Here is a 20,009-nt window from a genome sequence, read left to right as displayed (position 1 = left end):
GGGTGGCCAGCGTCCAAGTCTTCACTGGGAGAGAAAAGAGTGGTCCGGGTTTCTACTAGGAGGTTGGGGTGATCACAAGGGCATCCTGGAATTGGAGGAGAAAAGTCAAAAAAGGTTATTTTTAACATCCTGCCCTGTTGTGGTTTTTGCTGGTTTGTCCTCCACAAGGTGATCACTGCCACTGGGGGTCATGACCCTGAACTCACACATAAAGAATTCTTGGAAGGTTTGTGTGAGAACAGGGACACCATGCGGGGTCGGGGGAACAGGTAAATTATCTGAGATTATACAGGACCATAGTCTCCAAGCCTAGCAGATCACAAAACTCCCAAGAAGTTTTGTAAAATTCAGATTCCTAGGCAGCTAAATTTTTTAATAACACTCTACTCTTTTTTGAGAAACTAAGTGTGACTAGAGGAACATAATCTATTAGATTTCCCCCAACACTCTATTATGAAAATTTTCAAATATACAGCCAGATTGGAAGAATTTTGTGGCGAAAACATGCAGACTCATCACCTAGATTCTACCGTTAACTTTTTTTTAAACCATACTTGCTTTATCTCATATCTCTCCATTTATTCATTCCTTTGACTATATTTAAAAACATGTTCTAAAAAAGTGAAAATAAAAACATGTTCTATTATAAGGCTATAAAAGGGACACCGATGTGCTGCTGGTCCAAAACAAGCAAATAGAGCAAAACAGGAAATTTGGAAACAGATCCAAAGAGTGAGATGATACCTTTCCAACCCAAACTGCAAAGGATGGATTACGCTTTGCAACTTGATTAAAAAAAAAAAAGAGGACAGTTGCTAAATGCCCCCTAATAAGAGATATATGAAATAAACTAAGCTCTAGCCATCCATTTATGTGGACACCAGTTGTCTATCCAACATGAATCAGTTGCAGTATGTGTCAGATAAACTGCTTATATTATAATTGGATCATGATATGTAGTTCACTAGAGCATGAACTGCGTATTCAGACATCTGCTGGGTTTTATGGGTGAGGAAACTGGGCTGAGAGAGGTCAAAGGACCTGCCTCAGGTCCCCTGGCTAGAGAGGCAGAGCTGGGATTTGAACCAGTCCTCTGGTCACTGAGTCTAGACCCAACCTCTTTTGGTATCACCCACAATATGCCCTCATAATTCTCCATCAAAGCCAGCTGAAGCGTGGGCACGGTTTTTGAGGGTGGGCAGCTGAAAGTAAGTCAAATGTCACCTTGCCTTTGAAACCAATTAACAAAGCCTCCCCCCCTCCCCCTACCAGAACGAGGTAGGATGGAGAAAGCTAGAGGCGCATGGACCCCAGGCTAGGACAGCCACCCTCTTAGACTTACACATGAGGACGTGAGGACCTGACAGGAGAAGGGACTTGCCCGAGGTCCCCCACAAATGACCAGAGGGGTCAGGATTGGAGCACAGGCCTCCCCTCCCAGCCCAGGGCTCTCCCTGCGGTGGTGCCCTCCCTGGGGCAGGATGTTCAACCTCGCTCACCTTGGTCACAGAAGATGAAGCTTCCTTGAATCCCAAGGCTTTCACCATTGACAATGGGATCCCAGATCTTAATTTGCCTGAAATCATAAATGTGGTCAGAGACTGGTGGGCCTGGGGTGGGTTTAGGCAGCCAGAGGCAGGCTTACCGTTCCCAAGCCTGGCACGCCCGACTCAGACTGTCCCTTCTGCCTCTGCTTGCCTGTTCTCCAACTCTGGCATCCACCTACCCCATCTCTCCCTTCACTGTCTCCAGCACCAGCTTCTGGCTGCTCCAAAGGGCACCCCTCACATCCTTTCACACTCCTGCTCAAGAACCATCAGGGGCTCCCATCTTCCATAGTAGAAGTGCCTATACTTTGAGATTACTCACTCTAATAAAATAAAGAATTGAATCGGGCAGGGTGGGCAGAGGTTACTTCTCTCCACCCCTATGACCTGGGGCTGAATAAGAATAATGCCACCTTTTCTCTTGGATTCCTCCACTAGTGACACAAATAACAATGCCAACAACAGCAATGGCTAAGAAATGTTAAGTACTGACTGCCAGGCATCCCTTCCTGCCCGTTATAAACCTCTTCTTTTTGCTCTGAGGAAGGTGCTCTTATCTTTCCCATTTTACAGATGGAGAAACTGAGGCCCAAAATGATAAGGCAGCTTGTCCAAGGCGAGGCAGCCAGCAAGAAGCGGAGTCAGGACTTGAGCCCAGGTCGGCCTGAGGCACACTGAGTGTGCTCTAGTTGTCTGTTTACACCCCTGTCTTTCTTCTGCTGTCAGTCCTGTGAGGCTGAGGCATTGCCTGCCTCATCTACACATGCTTAGGTTCTGGCATGAGTAAAAGAATTGGGCTGGGAAGTTGGAGATGGGAAAGCTCATTTCCAGCTAGATAACAAGGAAGACTTCCTGGAGGAGGCAGAATTAGAACTAGGGTCTGAGGATGGGCGGAAAATAAATAAAAGGGGCTCCAAATGGAGACACAGGCAGGAGAAGAAAAGCACCTGCACTTAAAGCCTGGGGGCAGGTAGGGGGGGCAGAGGGGACGGACAGCAGGGGGACGCACCATTCTCGTGTGGCAGCAGGACGGACATGAGGATCTTGGTGATGATGTTTTTCAGAATGTCAGGCTGTGAAAGAGAAGGGGTCCTGTCAACCTGGCTGAGAATCTGAAGCCCTCCCAGTCATTCCTAGGATGGGCCCTGCTCTGCCCTGTAGCAAGGGCAGCTGCTGAAGATGCGGGAATTTCAGGCTCCCTGCTGGTCAGAGCTGCCAGGGTTCCAGGGACCAGGCGGGCTGTGGGGGTGGGGCACAAACCAGCTGGCCCTGGATCTGGCAGGCGGGGCGTTGGGGTGCATTTGTGGGATGCATCGCTCACCCCCAATCTCAGGGGCTCACTCCACTGCTCTGTTCCAGCAGAATTCCCCGAGGGAATTTTGCTCCGTTTCCTGAGTTTTTGACTTCTCAAGGGAAGCCAGAAGTCCTGATTTTCACATGGAAACTTGCCCATTAAAAAATATTTGTAAAAAAAAAAAAAGAAAGAAAGACAAGACAAAACACAAGGGCCAAAAAACCCCCTCCCTCCGCGCCACGAACAAACAAACTCAAACACCCCACCACAGCAGAAGACAGGATTCAGCCAATTTGACATCTCTGACTCAGTCTGACTCAGATGGGGAAACTGAAGTGGGGGGTGGGGCAAGGGGCTGCCCAGGGTCAGTGAGATGAGTCTGTATGAGAGAAATGAGATCGTGAATACTGGAGATTTGTTTTCTAATTCAGAGTCAAAACATTACAGAAGGAAAGTGTATCTGTGCATCTGTGAGAATATGTGTGTTCTCAGCTGTGTCTTGCATACAGCAGCTGCTCAGTAAACACCTGAACCGGGAGGTTGGACTTTGTGGCTGAGAACACGGAGGCCAGCCAGCTTACCATGGGGCTGCCCGTGGGGACCTTGTTCAGATCAAATCCTGGGAAATGTCTCCTTTCGAAATGGACCATCCTGGGCTATCCCCTGTGTCCCCAGGGAAAATCTGTTAATACTCACCTTGAACAGGCCAATGCCCGAGTTCAACAGGTGGATCCGATCAGATCTGCAACAGAAGATGCCCGTGAGAATGGTCCTTCCGAGTCCCATTCATTCAGTCATTCATTCATGCATTACTTCAACAACTATTTACTGAGCGTCTACTATGGACCAGACAGTGCAGGTTCTGGATATACAGGAGTGAACCACATAACGTCCTTGCTTCATGGTGCTTACATTGCAATGCATGGGGTAAAGGGAAGGGATAGAAAACAAAGAGTTGCCCAAAGAGCAAGCAGAAACATCAGCCCAGGAGTGAGGACCATGGTGCACTGAGGAGCTCTTTCTCCTAAAGGGCGTCCTCACTCCCAGCTCATCTGTTTGCTGCCATGTAGGAATGCAGCCCATGGCGGTCAGATGTTCTGACTTTTATGTGTTGGCAACTAATTTATACTAAATAACCCTAACCCTATGTGGGCTGATCAAAACACATCTATGGGCTTGATTTGTCCCAGAAGGCTCCAGTTTGCAAGCCCTGAACTCCCTCTGGGGCAGCAGGAGGGTGGTGGGGCAGGGGGAGAGCACGCAGGGGCGCAGAAGGCAGTGGGAGCCACGTGCTGCTGGGCCGGGCTCCACGGGGTCTTCGCATTTGGGCAAGACGGTCACTGCCACTGTCTGGAGGGGTCCAGCTGCCCAAGGCTGAGGGGATGGTGCTGGGCAGTCCCTTCCCCTGGCTGAGGTCAGCCTGCCCCAGGGCTGCTGCAAGGCTGCGCCCCTCTCCTCTTCTTTCTCTCATCCTCAGTCCTCCACAGTGGAACAGCCTTTCTGCCCTCCTGGAGCCGCCTTCCCTCCACGCTCACACCCAAGAGGCTCAAAACACCGAGTGTTTAAAGAAACCCAGTGATCGCCAGGCAGGACCCATTTTCATCACCAGAATCCTCACAACGGTTTTCATGTTTACCTGATTTTATTAAAGCTGAGCATAAGTCGGTGACCTTCCATGTAAAACTGAGCTTCCGAGGTGGCTTCCTGCAACAAGAGAAGCCCAGGCCCCACTTCTTTTAGAGGATGTGTCCGTTGTGGGGTATGGGCTTATGCACGGAGGCTCTGGAGCCAGGCTGACGTGGTCTGAATTGCAGCTGTTGGCTCTGTGACCTTGCAAAGGCTCTGAGCTCTGTGGGCCTCCACTTCCTCATCTGTGGGGATGGAATCTGTACCCCCTCCCCTCGAAGAGACCTCACATAGGACCCATGATGATGACAGTAGCTGTATACATTGAGCCCTCGCTGTGTGTCACGTGGTGTTTTAAGAGTTTTATCTGATTATCTCCTTTGATCCTCACACCACCGTGAAGTAGGTCCTATTACTACCTCATCGCAGAGGTGAGCAAACTGAGGGACAGACAGATTGGTAAATGTTAACCAGTATTGTTACTGGAAAGGTCAGAAGCTAAGCCAGATCTCAAACACAGGTGCCGAAGATGACATCATCTTGACCTGTGGGCTGGGGTGAGCCTGAGTGCCTGGCTCCAGCGCCGGGTCAGCTGCATCCAGAGAATCAGCTTCTCCTGCAGGCCTGGGCTTGGTGGCCTTTTGAAAAGTGCCTGCCATCAGCCATAGAGGGGAAGTCACTAGGGAGTGAGGCTGGCTGGGGCTGCAGGTTGGGGGATCAGAACATCCCCCAACACAGGAAGCCAGGGTGCCGTGCATCCTGCGGGCTCTGTGGACGGCACCCCCTAATGGTGCGTGCAGACCACCTGCATGGCTACCTGCGGCCACCCTCCGGTAAGGGGAGTGTAACGTTAGCTTCTTACAACCTGGCACTGTCTGGCCTCCTCGGTGATGCATGGAAGGACTCAGTGACCCAATGCTCAATCATGAATCTCGCCTTGCCTCTTTCTTCTCCTTGTCCTCTGTAGCATGAAGGTGGTGCCCTATTCATATCCCTTTTTTGGGGGCGGGGGGTGTCCATTCCTCAGCTGCTGAATGCTGCTTCTAACAGTTCACAGCTGTGCCTGACCCTGGGGAACTGCCCTTGCTTGACCAGAGCTGCCTTGCTGGGAGGTTCAGCGTTACCTACCCCTGGGGGCAGTTAGTGACCACCAGTGACTGACAATGGGATCCAAAAGGCCGGCCTTCTTGTTTCAACCTGGGCTCGACTCTATGCAACCATCTTCCAGAGGTCCCTGTGGGATGAGGCGGAAGCCAGCCTCCAGCTGAGACCACATCCTTGCCCAGTACTCCTCTTGGGATCTCTCCCCTCATAGATCACTTTATAAGAATCTTTGTCTCGGGCCTGTTTCTAGAGGCCCCACCTAAGATACCTTCCTATTGCGCTTGCCCTTTGATGACCACCACCCCCACACCTTTACCCACAGGGTCCCCCTGGATGGAAGCTCTGAGCTCTGACCTGCTGGGGTTACTGAGAAAATCAATTAAGAACTTATTTGGAAATGATTTAATTCTTTTCATACTTCAGAAGAGGAATTACCTCTTTCCCTCTCAGGCCTGTGGTTTGGATAGAGCTAACCCCTATCCCCCAGCTCTGGTGTGTGTGTGTGTGTGCGCGCACGTGTGCACATGTCCCAACTCAGAAAATTTACATATTTCATTTTTCTGGCCATACTGATTGGTTCATGAGTGAGCACTTGACTCTAGCTCATCCAATGTGAGTTAGCTTTGGAACTTTTGCTGGAACTACTAGGAAAGAGAAGCTTTCCCATTGGAGTTGCCAAGCTGATAGGTTATAAGCCTGATGCAGCTTGGGGGCACTTTCACGAAGGGATAACCTGCCTGAGGATGAAGGTAGCAAAAGGAAACAAGGCCGCCAGATGGGAAGAGAGCAGAATGAAGATGACATTGCTTGAACACCTGGATCCAGCTATTCCTGAAGCCATTTTGACTTGGACTTTTCAGTTATATGAGCTAATACAATTCCTTTTGTGCATGTGACTTTAAATTTCTGCCCCAAGATCCTGACTAATAAAGAGTTGGGCCCCCAAAGCTTCTGATTTTTAGTTCAGAATTCCCTCCCCCCACCCCTGTTGGCTAAAAAGAATGGTGGAAATGTTTAGCAAAGAAGAGGGGGTGAACAGGAAAAGTGAACAGAAGGGCCCTCCAGGTTGCTGCCAATGTCTCAGACACTTGAACTTACGATGCCCAGAGTGAGGAGGGGACGCTTGGCTTCACTGGTGGTGAATACTAGCAGCACAATCTCTTGGGCCACCCTGGCAATGTTCTGGTCCAGAAGGAGATCCAGGGTCCCCTGAATCAGGATCTTCACAGTCTGTTTGGGCCCCAGCTGATCTGCAGCCTAGAAAGACATCAGACCAGAGTACAGCCTCCCAAAGGCCTCACCGTGGCTCACAGGCCCCATGTGGCCCCGTGCGGCCTGGCCGCTGCCCTGCTTCCTGGCTTCCCCACTTCTTCTCTGTGCATCCTCAGATCCTGGAAGAGACTGTTGCTTTCCTCATCTCACAGCCTGTAGTTTTGCTTCCTCCTCTGTCTGGAATACTTTTCCCTTCAGGGAAGCCCTCCCTAATTTCCCAGACTGTATCAGGTGCCCCAGTAGTGCTCTCATACCCCTAGAATCTGTCCTTGATCACATTTGTAACTGAAATATTATCTATGATAATTATTTGATCCAGGTCAAACTGTCCTGTTAGATTGAAATCTCCATGAGGACAGGGACCAGTCCTTTCCAGTCACCAGTGCTGGAAGAAAAGAGCAGTCCCATGTGTGTTTTATTGCCCAGAGGCCAGTGAACAGACCACAGCAAACACCCTTCAAGCTGCAGATGGTAAATGGACCAACCTTTTCACTAATCACCTTGATGCTTGACTTCAGCAGGTGGTCCAGGTCCGGAAGCTGAGGAGGAGAGGAAGACAGAGCAGGCCAGCTGGAGGGGAGGGGGAGACACACCTCCAGCAGCCCCACTGCTGGGGTCCCCAGAACCCCAGAGCAGCCAAGAGGGCCCGGTGGTCTGGTGCACACATCTGTCCCTGGTGGGAAACAGCCCCTAGGTCAGCAGCTGTGGGGAATGAAGTCCCAGCTGGCCTGGGCTTTTGTGGTGAGTTAACAGGGGTCCTGGGTTTGTGGGCAGCTCCTCGTTCCCAGAGGACATAGAGAAGTGACTCAATTCTTACTACCCTCAGGAGTGTGGTTGCTGGTGACCACTCCCCTTTTCTTACAAGTCCCTTATCCTGGCTTCTAATCCCTGAGAGCTTGGGGCTCTGTCAGATGACCTGAAGCCCTGCCCTGCTCCCATAACTGGGCCAACTCTATCCCCCTCTGGGCCTCAGTTTCCCCATCCATCCCCCGAGAAGAGGTAGCACTCCAGCTGACTGGTGGTCATCTGCTGTGCGGGAGTGATGAGGATTCCAAGGCTGTGTCATCACCTAGGCTCAGAAGGAAGGAGGGCCCTGAGAGATTCGTGCTGTCTGCCAGAGGTCCTGTAGTGGACAGCAGTGGTGTGACTGCCGCCACAGGCCAGTCAGTATCTAAGATGTCCTTTGGGCAGGACTGTTATTTGGTAGAGGAAGAGGTATTTCAGGTTCCAAGGAGCAGAACTAGGATGTTACAGGGAAGTTTTCAACTTCAGTGTTAATGTCAGAGGCAGGGTCTGTTAGAGGCAAGACTGAGCTCTCCATTACTGGAGGTACGTAAACCAGCATGACAGGGGATTCCTGCTCAGGGGCTGAGGGGGCCCTGATTTGATTCAGGAACTCCCCATGATGCAGCAGAGGTGGCTCCATCTTCTGTCCCATGCTGAGTCTTACCACAGACTCCAGCAGGACCATGAATTCTTCTGGAGGGAGCAAGGCAGCTACTGCAGCTTTCACCACATCCTTCCTCACAGTGAGGCTGAAAGGGACGTCGTACAGGGTGGGCATCCTCAGGGAAACCAAAGACACATTGAACCACTTGGTCACCTTTCCTTCTGAGTTCAACAACTTGGCCTAAGGAGACACAGAGCAGAGAGTTGGCTTGGAACTTTAATTCCACTACATATTCAGTAGTAACCCAGAAGGAAATGACACCATTCAGCCTGTTTCCCTTTTTGCATTTGCTACCAGGAAGCTTAGCCTGGAATTCAGTGCCTTGCTGTAGATGATACCTTATCTCAGGTACCTAGCAACATCTACTCCACTTGCACCCTTCAGAAAATCTCTAATTTTAAAAAAAATCTAGATGTTTTATTTGACATTTAGGTTTCAACTTCTCAGATACCTCCCGGACCCTTTCGATGAAGGGAAGATTCAAAACTGCAACAAAATGGAAGGAAATGTTTGATGCTGGTTTTCCAAGGGATCCACAAAAACTAGTCTGAGATTCGTGCTGCCTTGCTTGGCCTGGTCCCCCAGGGCATCTAGTGCCAGTGTGTGTGTGTGGCTCCACATTTTACAGAGAGCTGACAGTTCTCTCCTCTTGCCTGCAGGCCCCATGCAGCCTCATTTCATCCTCTCCTTGGGGACTATTATGATTACATTTTATACACGAGGAAATTGAGGTTCAGAGAGGTGAAGGAACTTGCCCAAAGACACACAGCCAGGGAGTTCTGAAGCTGGGAGAGAAACTTAGGTCTGTGTGATCCTCAGTGATGTGTCTCAATCCTGGGCTCTTATTCAAGGTCACCAGATATTTGAGGATTGGGCGCGGGCTTGCTTGAGAGAAAGGCCAGGAGACCCAGTGCACACACTCTGGCCCCTGACTGGGGAAATAAGGGTCAGAGGAAATCAAGACACTGGGTCAATGTCCTGTATGTGGCCCTTAGATTGTATCTGCTGGTTTCTCTCCCTCAGAATGGTTTACAAGGGACATGTTCAGCCTGTTGAGATTTTTCTAAATCCACCTGTGTGTCCTAACCGTGACCTGTGTTTTCTGCCCTGAAACAGACTCGTGGTGCCTGATGCTTGGCAGTCAGAGAAGGGCAGTGATGTCCCCGCTTACCCTTGAGGTCCCATGACACTCACCCCCAGGATGAGATGGACAGCATTACTGAAGATGGCAGAAGACAGAATATCAAACTCCAGGTGGTTAGAGTTGAGAGAAATGGACACTGCGCAGGAACAAAGAGAAAGCATTGGATGGGGTGGTGTGGGGCTGCTTTTGGCTAGAGCTGCATTATTGCATAGGGTGGGGTAAGTAGGGAGGAGCAGGAGTAATGTTGATACAATGATAAACATAATGATGATCATGACTGACACTTTTTTGAGCGCATACCATGCACCAGGCACTGCGCTAAACCTTTACTTGTGTTAGCTCGTTTAATCCTCACGATGACCTTATTTTACAGATTGGGAAACCAAGGCCCATAAAAGTGAAATGACTTGCTCAAGGGTATACAGTGAAAGGATCTGAACCCAGCCGGTCCTATGCCAAAGCCCTGGTTTGGAACAAAACTGACCTATTGTTTATAACTCTCCACCTCCCCCACCAGTTTGATTTGACCCACCTCAGCAGGGTCTGAGTCTGCCCAGGGGATCACTTGTATTTGCCTCGGGATTCCCCATTTGGCCGCCAGGTGGCGGTGGAGTCCCATCTCCCACCGGCTGTTGGGTGGAGAACGGAGAGAGGACCACAGAAGGGCGCAAGGGTGCAGGGGCCAATTGGTCCTTGGTCCGCCTACTCCAGGGGAGACCTCCCGCCCTGCCCCAAGCCTCCTCCTGCTTCTGAACCTTAGTTTCCTCATCTTAAAATGGGGAGGGGGTAATAAAAGCATACCTACATCATAAGTTGTATAGGACTGCTACATAGTAAATTTGGTTCAAATCTGAATTAAGCCAGACTTGGAACTTGAAGAATTGGGTTTTAAGCCTTCTCCTATCACTAATCTCCTCTGTGAACTTGGATAAATAATTTAACTTCTGAGCCTCAGTTTCCTGATCTGTGAAGTGGGGGTAATGATCCCTACCTACTACACAGAGTTGTCTGAGGAGTCAGTGAGACCATGTATATAAAATACCCTGCCCAAGGGCTTGGCCCAAAGTAGGTGCTCTGTGGAAGCTGAATGCCTATTGATTCTGCTCTTCCCACTCTTCTCTGGTGGCTCTTTGAATGAGCCTCTTCAGATCCCAAAAGAGTAGACGGTAGAATTTTCTTCTTCCCACCCACCCCTCTCTGAGGGGTCCAAGAACTCAGAATTCCACTCTGAGGGATCTGAGGATACAACCTGTTTCTTCTCTTGTTCCTGCCTCTCCAATAGCCCCCAGTGGTCTCTGTATCATCTATCCATCCACCCACATCAATCCAGCCCCTCTCTGTGTCAGGCAGAACACCTGCTATGTGCCTGGAACTTTTCTGTACATTCTTTTTTTGGGCAGAGGAGGGAGGGAAGAATTAGAAAAGAACAGCACTTTTGCTTTGCCAGGCAAAGGGGAAGCACAGCAGACTAGTGCCTTAGAGACTGTGAATCCATCTTGGGACTAGTGTCCTGAGGTTTTATGGAAAAACTGGGTAGAACAGAAAGGCGACAACAATCAGGGCATTTTCCAGGCTTAATTTTGATGAATCCACCTGGCATCTCAGAGAAACTCTGGAGGATCTGTTCATTCTTCTGAGGCTATCAGCCTGCGACCACCTTCCCAGAACACAGCTTCTGTGGTAAAGGATAAGATATTCTGGGTAAAGACTGTGTAGGGAGAGTGTAGAGGAAATGATAAAGGAAAAAATGGAGTGAGAGAGGATGGCTGTGTCGCAGGTCTTGGTCGAGTCTCTGGGACAAGCCCTACCAAGTGAGGGTCCTTGGCTTCAAGCAGGAAAGAATTCAAGAGTGAGCTATATAGAGTGAAGATGGAGAGATACACACTCTATAGACAGGATGCAGGCCGTCTCAGAAGGCCAGAGAGGCCATGAGGCATGGGGGTGGGTGTTCAAAGTAAAAGTAGATACACACTCTGTAGGCAGAGGGTGGGCCGTCTCAAAAGGCAGGTGAGAAGGCCTAGGAGATACACATGCCACAGGCAGAACGTGGACCATCTTACTCAGAAGGGAGAGCGGCGGCCTCAGAGCATGGAGCCGGCTGGGAAAAAAGAGATCAGGCCTCCTGTGAACTCTTAATCCTCACCAACCATCCTATGAGGTAGGGACATATAAGCCCCATTTTACAGATGAGGAAACAGAATAAGGAGGTGGAGTTGGCTTTTTCAAAGCCATGGAGCAAGTCAGTGGCAGAACTTGATTTGAACTTGGGTTTATCTGGGGCATGCACTGGCTCACACAGAACCTCACACATACTATGTGCTTTTGAAGTCACAGCTGTGGGGATTTCCTGTCTGCTCATCCTGGGCAGGGATCAAATGATGCTTGTCTCGCTTGCTCCTGGGCTGGGTTGCTGCTCAGGCCTTATCTGGGGAGGACTGCCTCGGCCCGAGCCAGGGCCTGGAAACCAGCTCAGCAGTAAAGGAAAAAGGTGGGAGAGAGTGGTGTACCTACCCCTCACCAGGTTCAGGAAGTCCACACGCATGTCCTCAAAGGCCGCCTTGACAATAGGACACAGCTGCAACCGCACAAATGCAGGGCCTGCATCAGCCGGAGGCCAGCACACAGCCCCACGGTCACCTGGGCCCAGCTCACCTGGGCTGGGCTGGTCGCTGTGCCCATGGCCAGCCAGATTTTCACCCATGGGGTTGAGGACTCGGTGATAGGTCCATTCCCCCAGCCATCACCGCCGCTCAGAGCCCACCACAGTCCCCTGGTGTCATCTGGGATCTTTTGCGATGGTTTGTGCCCTACCCTGTGTCCAGGGTGTGCCTGGCCTGCCAGCTGCCCTCCCCATCAGACTCACTGAGTTCACAAGAACCCGCGTTTCCGTAAGAGGGAAATGGAGAACGCTCTCCTTCCTTCACTTATTCAAACAGTTGTTACTGAGTCCCTCCCACACGTCAGATTAGAGCAGAGGCCAGAAAGATAGACCCAACCAGACTCGTGAACGACTGTTGTGGGTTTCTAGCCCCGGCACATCTCTTTGCCCCCTGAATTCCTCTCCCCTCAAAATTCCAGAAGTTCTCAGCAGGGGGTAATTTTGTCTCCCGAGACACTTGGAAATTTCTGGAGATGTTTTTAGTTGTCACAGTTTAGGGGGATCTAGTGGGCGGAGGCCAGGGATGCTAGTGAACACCCCACAGTGCAAAACTCATTGCGTCCTGATTGTTTCCTTGTGTTTGACTATTATCTATTGCTCTCGAGGTTACGCCTGGCATATCTGCATGGAGGAAATGCCATACAAGAGCGAGCTACTACGCATCTCTTCCTGACTCTGCTCAGTGACGTCACATTAGTAGCCTGAATTGGCCATGGAGGGAGTGTTTATACCAGGGAAATCAGTAAATGCTACATACACATCAGGGCTCCCTTCCTTCAGCCCCTCCTGAGTCAAATTGTTGACAGTTTATCAGCACATCACTGTTCAAGGTCTCCTGGCTGACTTATAGCAGTTTCATTACCTTGACCTTGACCATCCACTGCTGACAGATTGACTGACCCACGCCCAGAAGCTTCCCACTCAAGGAGACTCAGGTCTCTTAGCACCAACTTGCAGTTCCACCCCAGCCCCGCAGAGGGAGCAGTCTTCACAGGCCAGAGATACCTTGAGGCCACTTACCTCGCTTTTCACCAGTTTGGGCAGGGCTGGTGCCAGGAGGTTTATGACCTTGTTGGCTAAGGAGTTGACCTGGAAGGAGTACCTTCCCAAGAGGAGAAGAGGAGAGAGATTAGGCGGGGTCAGAGATGATCACCCCTCCCCCATTTTACAGAAGAGGGGACTGAGTCCAGGGGAGGAAAGAACTTGCCTGAGGCACAGGGCCTGGTAGAGACAGGGCTGGGTATAGACCCAGAGTCCAGTGTAGATGGTGGCAGAGAGTTCTTAGGGACGGGGGCTGGGGCTTGTCTTTAGAAATTTGTGCTAGACACTGGGATGAGGGCAGTTGGCCTGCTAAGGAGGAATGGAGGGAAGCACCGTGTCTTTGAGCATCTGCTGACTGCTGAGGGCTGCTGCCCCATCTAATCCTCTCACTGTGGCCTGAAAGGCGAGGTATGGGGAGGTGACTTGCTCAGCGTCACCTGGACGCAGATGAAGGAGATGCGTTTGCCTGACTCCACAGTTCTTACCCATGGCTCCACTTAGCCCTGCCCACTGGTTAGAGGAGGCCTAGGAAAGAGCCTCCTCTCCACCTTCAAATGTTTGCCGCAATTTCTGGCATGATGCCTGAAATCCCATCCTTCTTGCTTTGCCCCTGGTGTCTTGAACTCTCTTTGCTATTACAGATTTCCTGGAGGGAGCCTCAGATCAGGAGTCAGGAGGGACAAATCCCTTTCTTTCTGTGGGCCTCAGTGTTCTCCATCTGTAAAATGGGGGCAAGGCCACCACCTAGCTTCCCTCCCAGATGTGCTAGGAGGTGGCCAATGGGAGGTGACCACACTCACTTTTTCAGTAGGTTGATGTGCAGGCTTCTGCGGATGTCGGAGCAATTGCTGAGGACCAGATGGCTGTGGCCCGCCTTGCTGGTCTCCACTTGGATGATGGTTTCAGCCTCCAACTGCATGTGCATCTCCACAAAGGACTTAAGCAGGGGCCTGTGAGTGGAGGAACCCACTGCTGGGAGCTCCATCCCAGCCTCAGGCTGGAGCAAGCCTGCTGTCCATCTCTGTCTCCCGGCTCTGGCACCTCCCTTCACAGTCTCCTTGCTGGGGCCTCCTCATCTTCTCAGATGTTTACCTCATTGGTTCCCAGGCTCAGTTTTTGGAATCCTCTGCTGGTTTAAATCCTCTGCATATGCCACTAGCTTCCAAACTTATGCCAAACTCCTTACTCAAAGGTTTTACAGGCATCTCAGATTTAATGTATACAGACGGAACTCTGGACCCGTCCCCAAGCCCGCTCCTCTCCCGATCTTCCCTGCCTTGTTTGTTGGCCACTCCAGCTGCCAGTTGCCCAGCAGCCTTGACTCCTCAATCTCCCCTGGCCTCTGGCCCCGCCCAGAGCCCCCATTCAATCCATCAGGAAATCCTGTTGTTCCTACCCACCTCCAGGACATATTTGGAATCCGACCACTTCTCACCACCTCCTGCTTCCAAACCCCAGTCCAAGCTATTATTGTCTCCTCCTGAACTGTTGCCGTGTCTTTGGGATAGCCTCCCTGCCTGCACTTTCGCCCCCATGCACAGCAGCCAGAGGGATTTTTTAAGAATGTCATGTCATGTCCCTCTTCTGCTCAGAGCCCTGTATGGCTCCCATCTTGGTAAAACCAAGTCCTCAGCTTGGCGCACAAGGCCCTGCATGATCTGGCCGCAGCTGCCTGCAGGCCTCACCTCCTACCACTCTGCCCCCTTTCCCTGCCCCCTATGCCTTTCTCTGAACAAGGCAAGTGCACTCTTGCCTGAGGACCTTTGCACTTGCTTTTCCTTCTGCTTGGAAGTCTCTTTTCCAGACACCTGCATGGAAGATAGGGGCGGGGAGCACCTAGTAGGTGAAGCTGTCAGGCCCGCTGTGTCTGACGGGGAGAACACTCACGTGTTGAATGCAGCTACCAAGTCCAGGGGGACCTTGACTATCAGCTCCTGGTCTTTGGCCCCGGGTTGCACCTGCAGCTGGAGGATGCTGGCTGAGGTGATGTTCAGCCTGGATGGGACAAAAGAGAAATGAGAGCCATATGTTCAACTGATCATCATCTCCATACCAGTCCCCTCCATTTTTTCTGGCCCCCACCCAATGCCCAGCTAGCAGGTGGACTCAAGCCCTGACTCCTCCTCAGCATGGTCTTGCCCCATCCCTTCCCTTCACCCCTGCCCAGAACACTTCCATGGCTCCCCCTTCACTTAGGAGATGAATCTGAGCTCCTGAGGCTGACCTGTAAGAGCCTCTGTGCCCGGGCCAGCTGGCCTCTCACTCTTCGCCTTGGGGTCTAAGCACCAGCCATTCTGACTTTCGCCCTCTGTGCCTTTGCTCAGGTTGGTCCCTCTGCCCAGAATGCCATTTCTCCTTGTCTCCTGGTGAGCATGAAGTCATTGACTCACCTGTCACCTCTACTGAGAAACATCACCTTGTCTCTTCACCGTCCCACCCCAGGCAACCTTCCTCTGGGGTTGCCCCTCTTGGAGTGCCTATGTCACTCTTATGGTTATTGTTAACTCCTCTGGGAGCCTCTGAGGGGAGAGGCTTTGTTTGATTCATTCTTCATGGTCAGACACAGAGTTGACACCAACTGATATTTGCTGGCTGATCAACTGAGCGTGCAAAGTGTGTTTTGGGCAGAGATGTGGGCTGAGAGCGAGCTCCCAGCTTGGTTCTGCTGCACTTACTGAGTGATATGCTTTAGGACGGACTTCACTAGTCTACTGATGATGCCACTGGCCGGCTCCTTGTGTATGGTACTGAGCAGCGGCAGCTGCTGGAGAGTGTTGACAGCATCTCGATTCTTCAGTTTCTCTGCCAGTTCTGCAGGCAGAGCCCAGAGATTAGGGTCCAGCAGGAGGGAAGAGAAGAATGGCTTGGGGCAGGCTCCAGGCTGGGAGGGGACATCACTCAGGGTTACTTGGACTGGGACATAAGGCAAGGGGATAGATGACTCCATTCTGACCATCTCCACTGTGTAGATGTGACCTTGAGGATGATGGTCCAGATGGGTCATTTTCATAGGCAGTCTGCAATGGGGACACATGTGGGACCATTCACACCCTTGAACATTGCCAGCCTCTGCCAGGAGTTTTGGCCAGGACACCTGGCACAAGAAGCTGCATCCCTCTCACTAGCCAGGGGCAAACACTCCAGAGCCAAGAGGCAGGGAACTCATAAGGCCCTGTTTGGGGTTGTTCCGCTGCTGAAACAAATTTACTGATTCTCTGGCATCCATATCCTATGGGCCTGTGGTCCAAAGAGCCCCGGGTGCTGAGCAGAGAAAGGAGGAGCCAGGTGCCCTGGGTTCAAGTCCCTACTGTACTTTTTCCCTGGCAGCCAGAGCCCTTTTGGCTTGTGTACAGAGTAGGTCCGAGTGCTGGAGAGCTGATGCTCTGGAAGCAGCCCACAGCCAATGACTGATGGGAATTGGTGTATAAATACCCCAGCTCCCTCAACTCTTGGGCAGGATGATTCAGGTGTGTGTGTCCCCCACTATGTCCCAGAGTCCCTGTGTGTTATTGCTTCTCATTGACAAAGCTAGCCTTTTTGTCTGCCCTGTGATAATGGAGCTGGTCCCTGTAAACATCCTCCTTGCCCGGCTGGTGCAGTGTTAAGTCCTGTCAGTGGGAGGACGTGGAGGAGGAAGGAGCTTCCCCTCTTGGCACTGGTGTGCTCCTCTTGCCAGACTCCAGTGGTGTCACCTCCCAGGGCTCCCGGCTGCAAGTTGAGCAGCACTCCACAGGCAGCTAGTGACTGCGGGCACCCCAGCTCCCTTCCAGGCAGTTTGCCAGAGACAGCATCCCAAGGAGTCAAGAGCAATCCCTTCCTCCTGGGTCTGCTTCCCAGAGAATTCCATTGGCTCCCCGGCAGGCTATTCTCTGCCAGCTGGTCTCAGCCTGCCAACTGTGAAATGGCTCTGACCCAGGCCAGCTCAGGGGGCTTCAACCCCTCTCTTTCCACGAGGTCTGGGGAGGATTCTCCCCTCAAGTTTCTACTGTACATGGATTTGAGCCCCCTGCTGTACCCCAATACCTAGGGTATCCTTTGGAATTCTCTCTTTTTTCCTCCTTAGCCAATTTCCCATTATTCCAATTCTTGCTAATAGTTCTTTATACAAACCCATCTGTTGGGCTTACTGCATGGTTTCTGCCTCCTGCCTGGCCCTGAATAACGCAGATGCCCAGTTGGACTGAGCTTCAGCTTGCGGTGGTAACTGGCTTGCCCTTACCTGGGTTGCTTCCCATCTCCTGCACATGTTTCCCAGGATTGCCTGAAATCCCCGCACCGGCACACTCTCAACTCAGACCCTGTGGCTGGGGGAACCTGGCTGGCTGCTCCTCTCCGAGCTCCTTCTGGCTGAAATTCTACGTGCTTGCAATTCAGTGTTGGCCTGGGGTACTTCTGCCTCCCCGCCCAGCACCCAGATCTCTCTGCTCCCCATCCCTACTTGAGGATCGTTCCTCTGGCTACAGTGCCTGTCTGGCCCTGCAGGACCTGGCCCGGCCCTGCCCATCCAGCCACAGCCGGGGCCCACTGCATGCAGAGGGTTGGTCTCTACGTGCTTCAGTCCCTCCGGAGCTGACTGGTTCGTTCCCTCTCAAGGGACAACACTGGAGCACTGGTTCTCAACTGAGGCAGTGTCCCTTGGGAGACATTTGGCAATGTATGGGGACATTATTGGTGGTCACAGCTGGGCCCAGGATGCTGCTAAACACAGGAAGGACATGCACAGGACAGCCCACCACAATAAAGACGTATTTGGCCCAAAAGATCAGCAGTGATGAGACTGAGAAGTTCAGCTGGAGAGATCATTAAGCTCTTGTCACTTCCTGTCCTACTGGGTGATTCCAACAACCCGGGGAGGAAGGCCCTCTTCTAGAGGAGGAAACCGAGGCTTGGAGACTTGCCAGGGCCACAGAGCTGGAGCGGGATGAGGCTGTGCCAGGGCCAGGCAGCCAGACTCCCAGCCGAGGGGCTTTGCTCTGAAGACTACTTGCGTCCTGGGTCTAACTCAGGGAAGGTTCTCTGGCAATGGGGTTTAAGCAAGAGTGGGCAGAGAGGTAGCTGCACCGTCACATTCGGAGGCCACACACCCCTTCCACAGACCAGGGAACCACAGAGTAGTGGGTTTTGAAATCATGGAATTTAAGAAGAAGGGGACCTTGGAGTCATGGACTCTTGATCAAAGACACTCCCAGTCTTTGTAACTTACCCAATCAAGTCTCACCCAGGATCTGGGATCCCAGTGGGCCTTGCACACTCCCACTGATGGGGAGCTCCCTTCCTCCTTTGCTCCACCTGCCCCCTTGCCTTATGGTGGTGAGGCCTGGGTGGCCAAAACTTACTTTCTTTGATGATTTCTGGGCTGAGGCTGAGAACAGCAGGAGGGCTGAAGTTGGCTCCCACCAAGTTGGCTGCCATCAAACCACAGAGGAAGATGAAGGTCCGTGGGCTGGCCATCTTCCTGAGGGTTGGCCAGTAGCAGGCAGCAGGTGGCAGAACCTGAAGTGAGCACAGAGGGCCCGGTTAGCCGGGCAGAGAGGCCTGATGACGGGGGCGTGGGGTCCAGGAGAGGCTGTTTAGTGAGATGGTGAAGAGAGTGGGCTCTGGAGTCCAGCTGGGCCTCTGTCCTTAGACAATCAACGTAATCTCTCTGTGCTTCAGTTTTCTCATCTGGCACGTGTGCATCATAACTCCACTTATAAAGTTGGGATTAAATGAGTTCGTATCTAGAAAGCGTTTAGCACAGTGCCTTTCAAATGGCAAGCTTTTGGAAAACATGTTATTTTCTTGAAGGATCCCCACCATCAGTGCTCAGGACAAAACACTTCTGCTGCTGATTTCCCCCACCCTGTCACTGTGGCACTCAAACCCCCCCACCCCAGCCAGCTTCACTTCCTGCCTTCCCCCTTTTGCTCTGTAAAGTTCCAGTCACTGCAAGCTGCTTGGAGCTCCCAGAACATCCCTGTTCACTCCCGCTGCCTTTGCCCTTGCTCTGCCTGCTTCCCGTAGTGCTTGCCCCCTTCCTCCCCTGCCCGCCGAACTCCTACTTGTTCTTTAAAACTCTACCTCTGCATCCCTTTCTCTGTCAAACTTTCCCTTTCCTGCAGCCACGGACCCTGGAGAAGTGTTGCCCTAGCGGCTGGTGCATGCCCAGGACAGGAAGTTTGGAAGCAGGAGAGAGATGAGAATTCAGGTAGGACTCAGAGGGCTTTGCTTAATCCAAGAAACTCAGGGAGGGGCCTGCAGAGGGAGCGGGTGGCTGCTAGGAGCCAGGGAGAGGAAGGCAAAGAGAGGGGAGGCCCATGGGTGGCCCCTGGGAGAGGAGCTTAGGGTACTCTGGCCCCTGGGCTGCGCTGTCTTCTCCAGGGGATGGGACACCAGCAGCTGTAACCTCGTCCTGAGCTTCCCAGCTTGCACCCTGGCTCTGCCTCCAAGCCCCCATGGAAGCTTCTGCCACCTGCGGACTGTCTTGCTCGGAGAGATGGAGGATGCTGACCCAGAGACCTGAGCCCTTGCCTGGCTTAGCACATGGGCTTCCTGTTGCCAAAGACAAATGTGGTATGATGTGTATCTTCCGTGGGCTGAACAGGGTGGGCTCTTTGAGGCGCTGGCAAGAACAATTCAGTATCTGCCTCCCTGACCAGGCCGTGAGCTCCGGAAAGAAGGGTTGGGTCTACCTGCTCCCCACTGTATCCCTAGCACCTGGTCTAGTAGGTATTTAATAAATAAGTGGTTGCTAAATGAATGAATGGTCTCTGGGACACCTGCAAGAAGGAGGGAATGTGACCCTGATGGAGGTCTGGGCCATGGGAACCCCAGTTAAGTCACAGGACCCCTCTTCTCTGTCAGGAAACCCAAGGGTGGAAGAGAAAATCATG

General features: G+C 52.0%; 1 protein-coding gene across 1 annotated transcript; it reads right to left on the bottom strand.

Moving 5' to 3' along the window:
- Positions 1 to 55: 55 nt before the first annotated feature.
- On the bottom strand, positions 56 to 18,588 carry BPIFB1 (BPI fold containing family B member 1). Its single transcript, XM_006202742.4, has 15 exons — positions 18,474 to 18,588; positions 15,813 to 15,948; positions 15,025 to 15,132; positions 13,938 to 14,087; positions 13,117 to 13,198; positions 11,949 to 12,012; positions 9,488 to 9,573; positions 8,294 to 8,473; positions 7,329 to 7,382; positions 6,670 to 6,828; positions 4,478 to 4,545; positions 3,538 to 3,583; positions 2,557 to 2,620; positions 1,500 to 1,576; positions 56 to 85 (listed from the first exon to the last, which is right to left on the bottom strand). Exons 1-15 carry the CDS (start codon positions 18,586 to 18,588, stop codon positions 56 to 58), a joined length of 1,419 nt encoding a protein of 472 aa, XP_006202804.1.
- Between the last annotated feature and the right edge of the window lie 1,421 nt (positions 18,589 to 20,009).

Source organism: Vicugna pacos, chromosome 19, assembly GCF_048564905.1.
Source record: "Vicugna pacos chromosome 19, VicPac4, whole genome shotgun sequence".
Taxonomy (NCBI): Eukaryota; Metazoa; Chordata; class Mammalia; order Artiodactyla; family Camelidae; genus Vicugna; species Vicugna pacos.
This window is presented reverse-complemented; position numbering and strand designations above follow the sequence as displayed.

Excerpts from the sequence above, each read along its gene's own strand:
- BPIFB1 (XM_006202742.4), bottom strand. The coding sequence starts at position 18,588 with ATGGCCAGCCCACGGACCTTCATCTTCCTCTGTGGTTTGATGGCAGCC. Across the intron at positions 15,949-18,473 it reads CCCAGAAATCATCAAAGAAA|AACTGGCAGAGAAACTGAAG; the intron begins GTAAGTTTTGGC and ends CTCTGCCTGCAG. Across the intron at positions 86-1,499 it reads CTTCATCTTCTGTGACCAAG|GATGCCCTTGTGATCACCCC; the intron begins GTGAGCGAGGTT and ends CTCCAATTCCAG.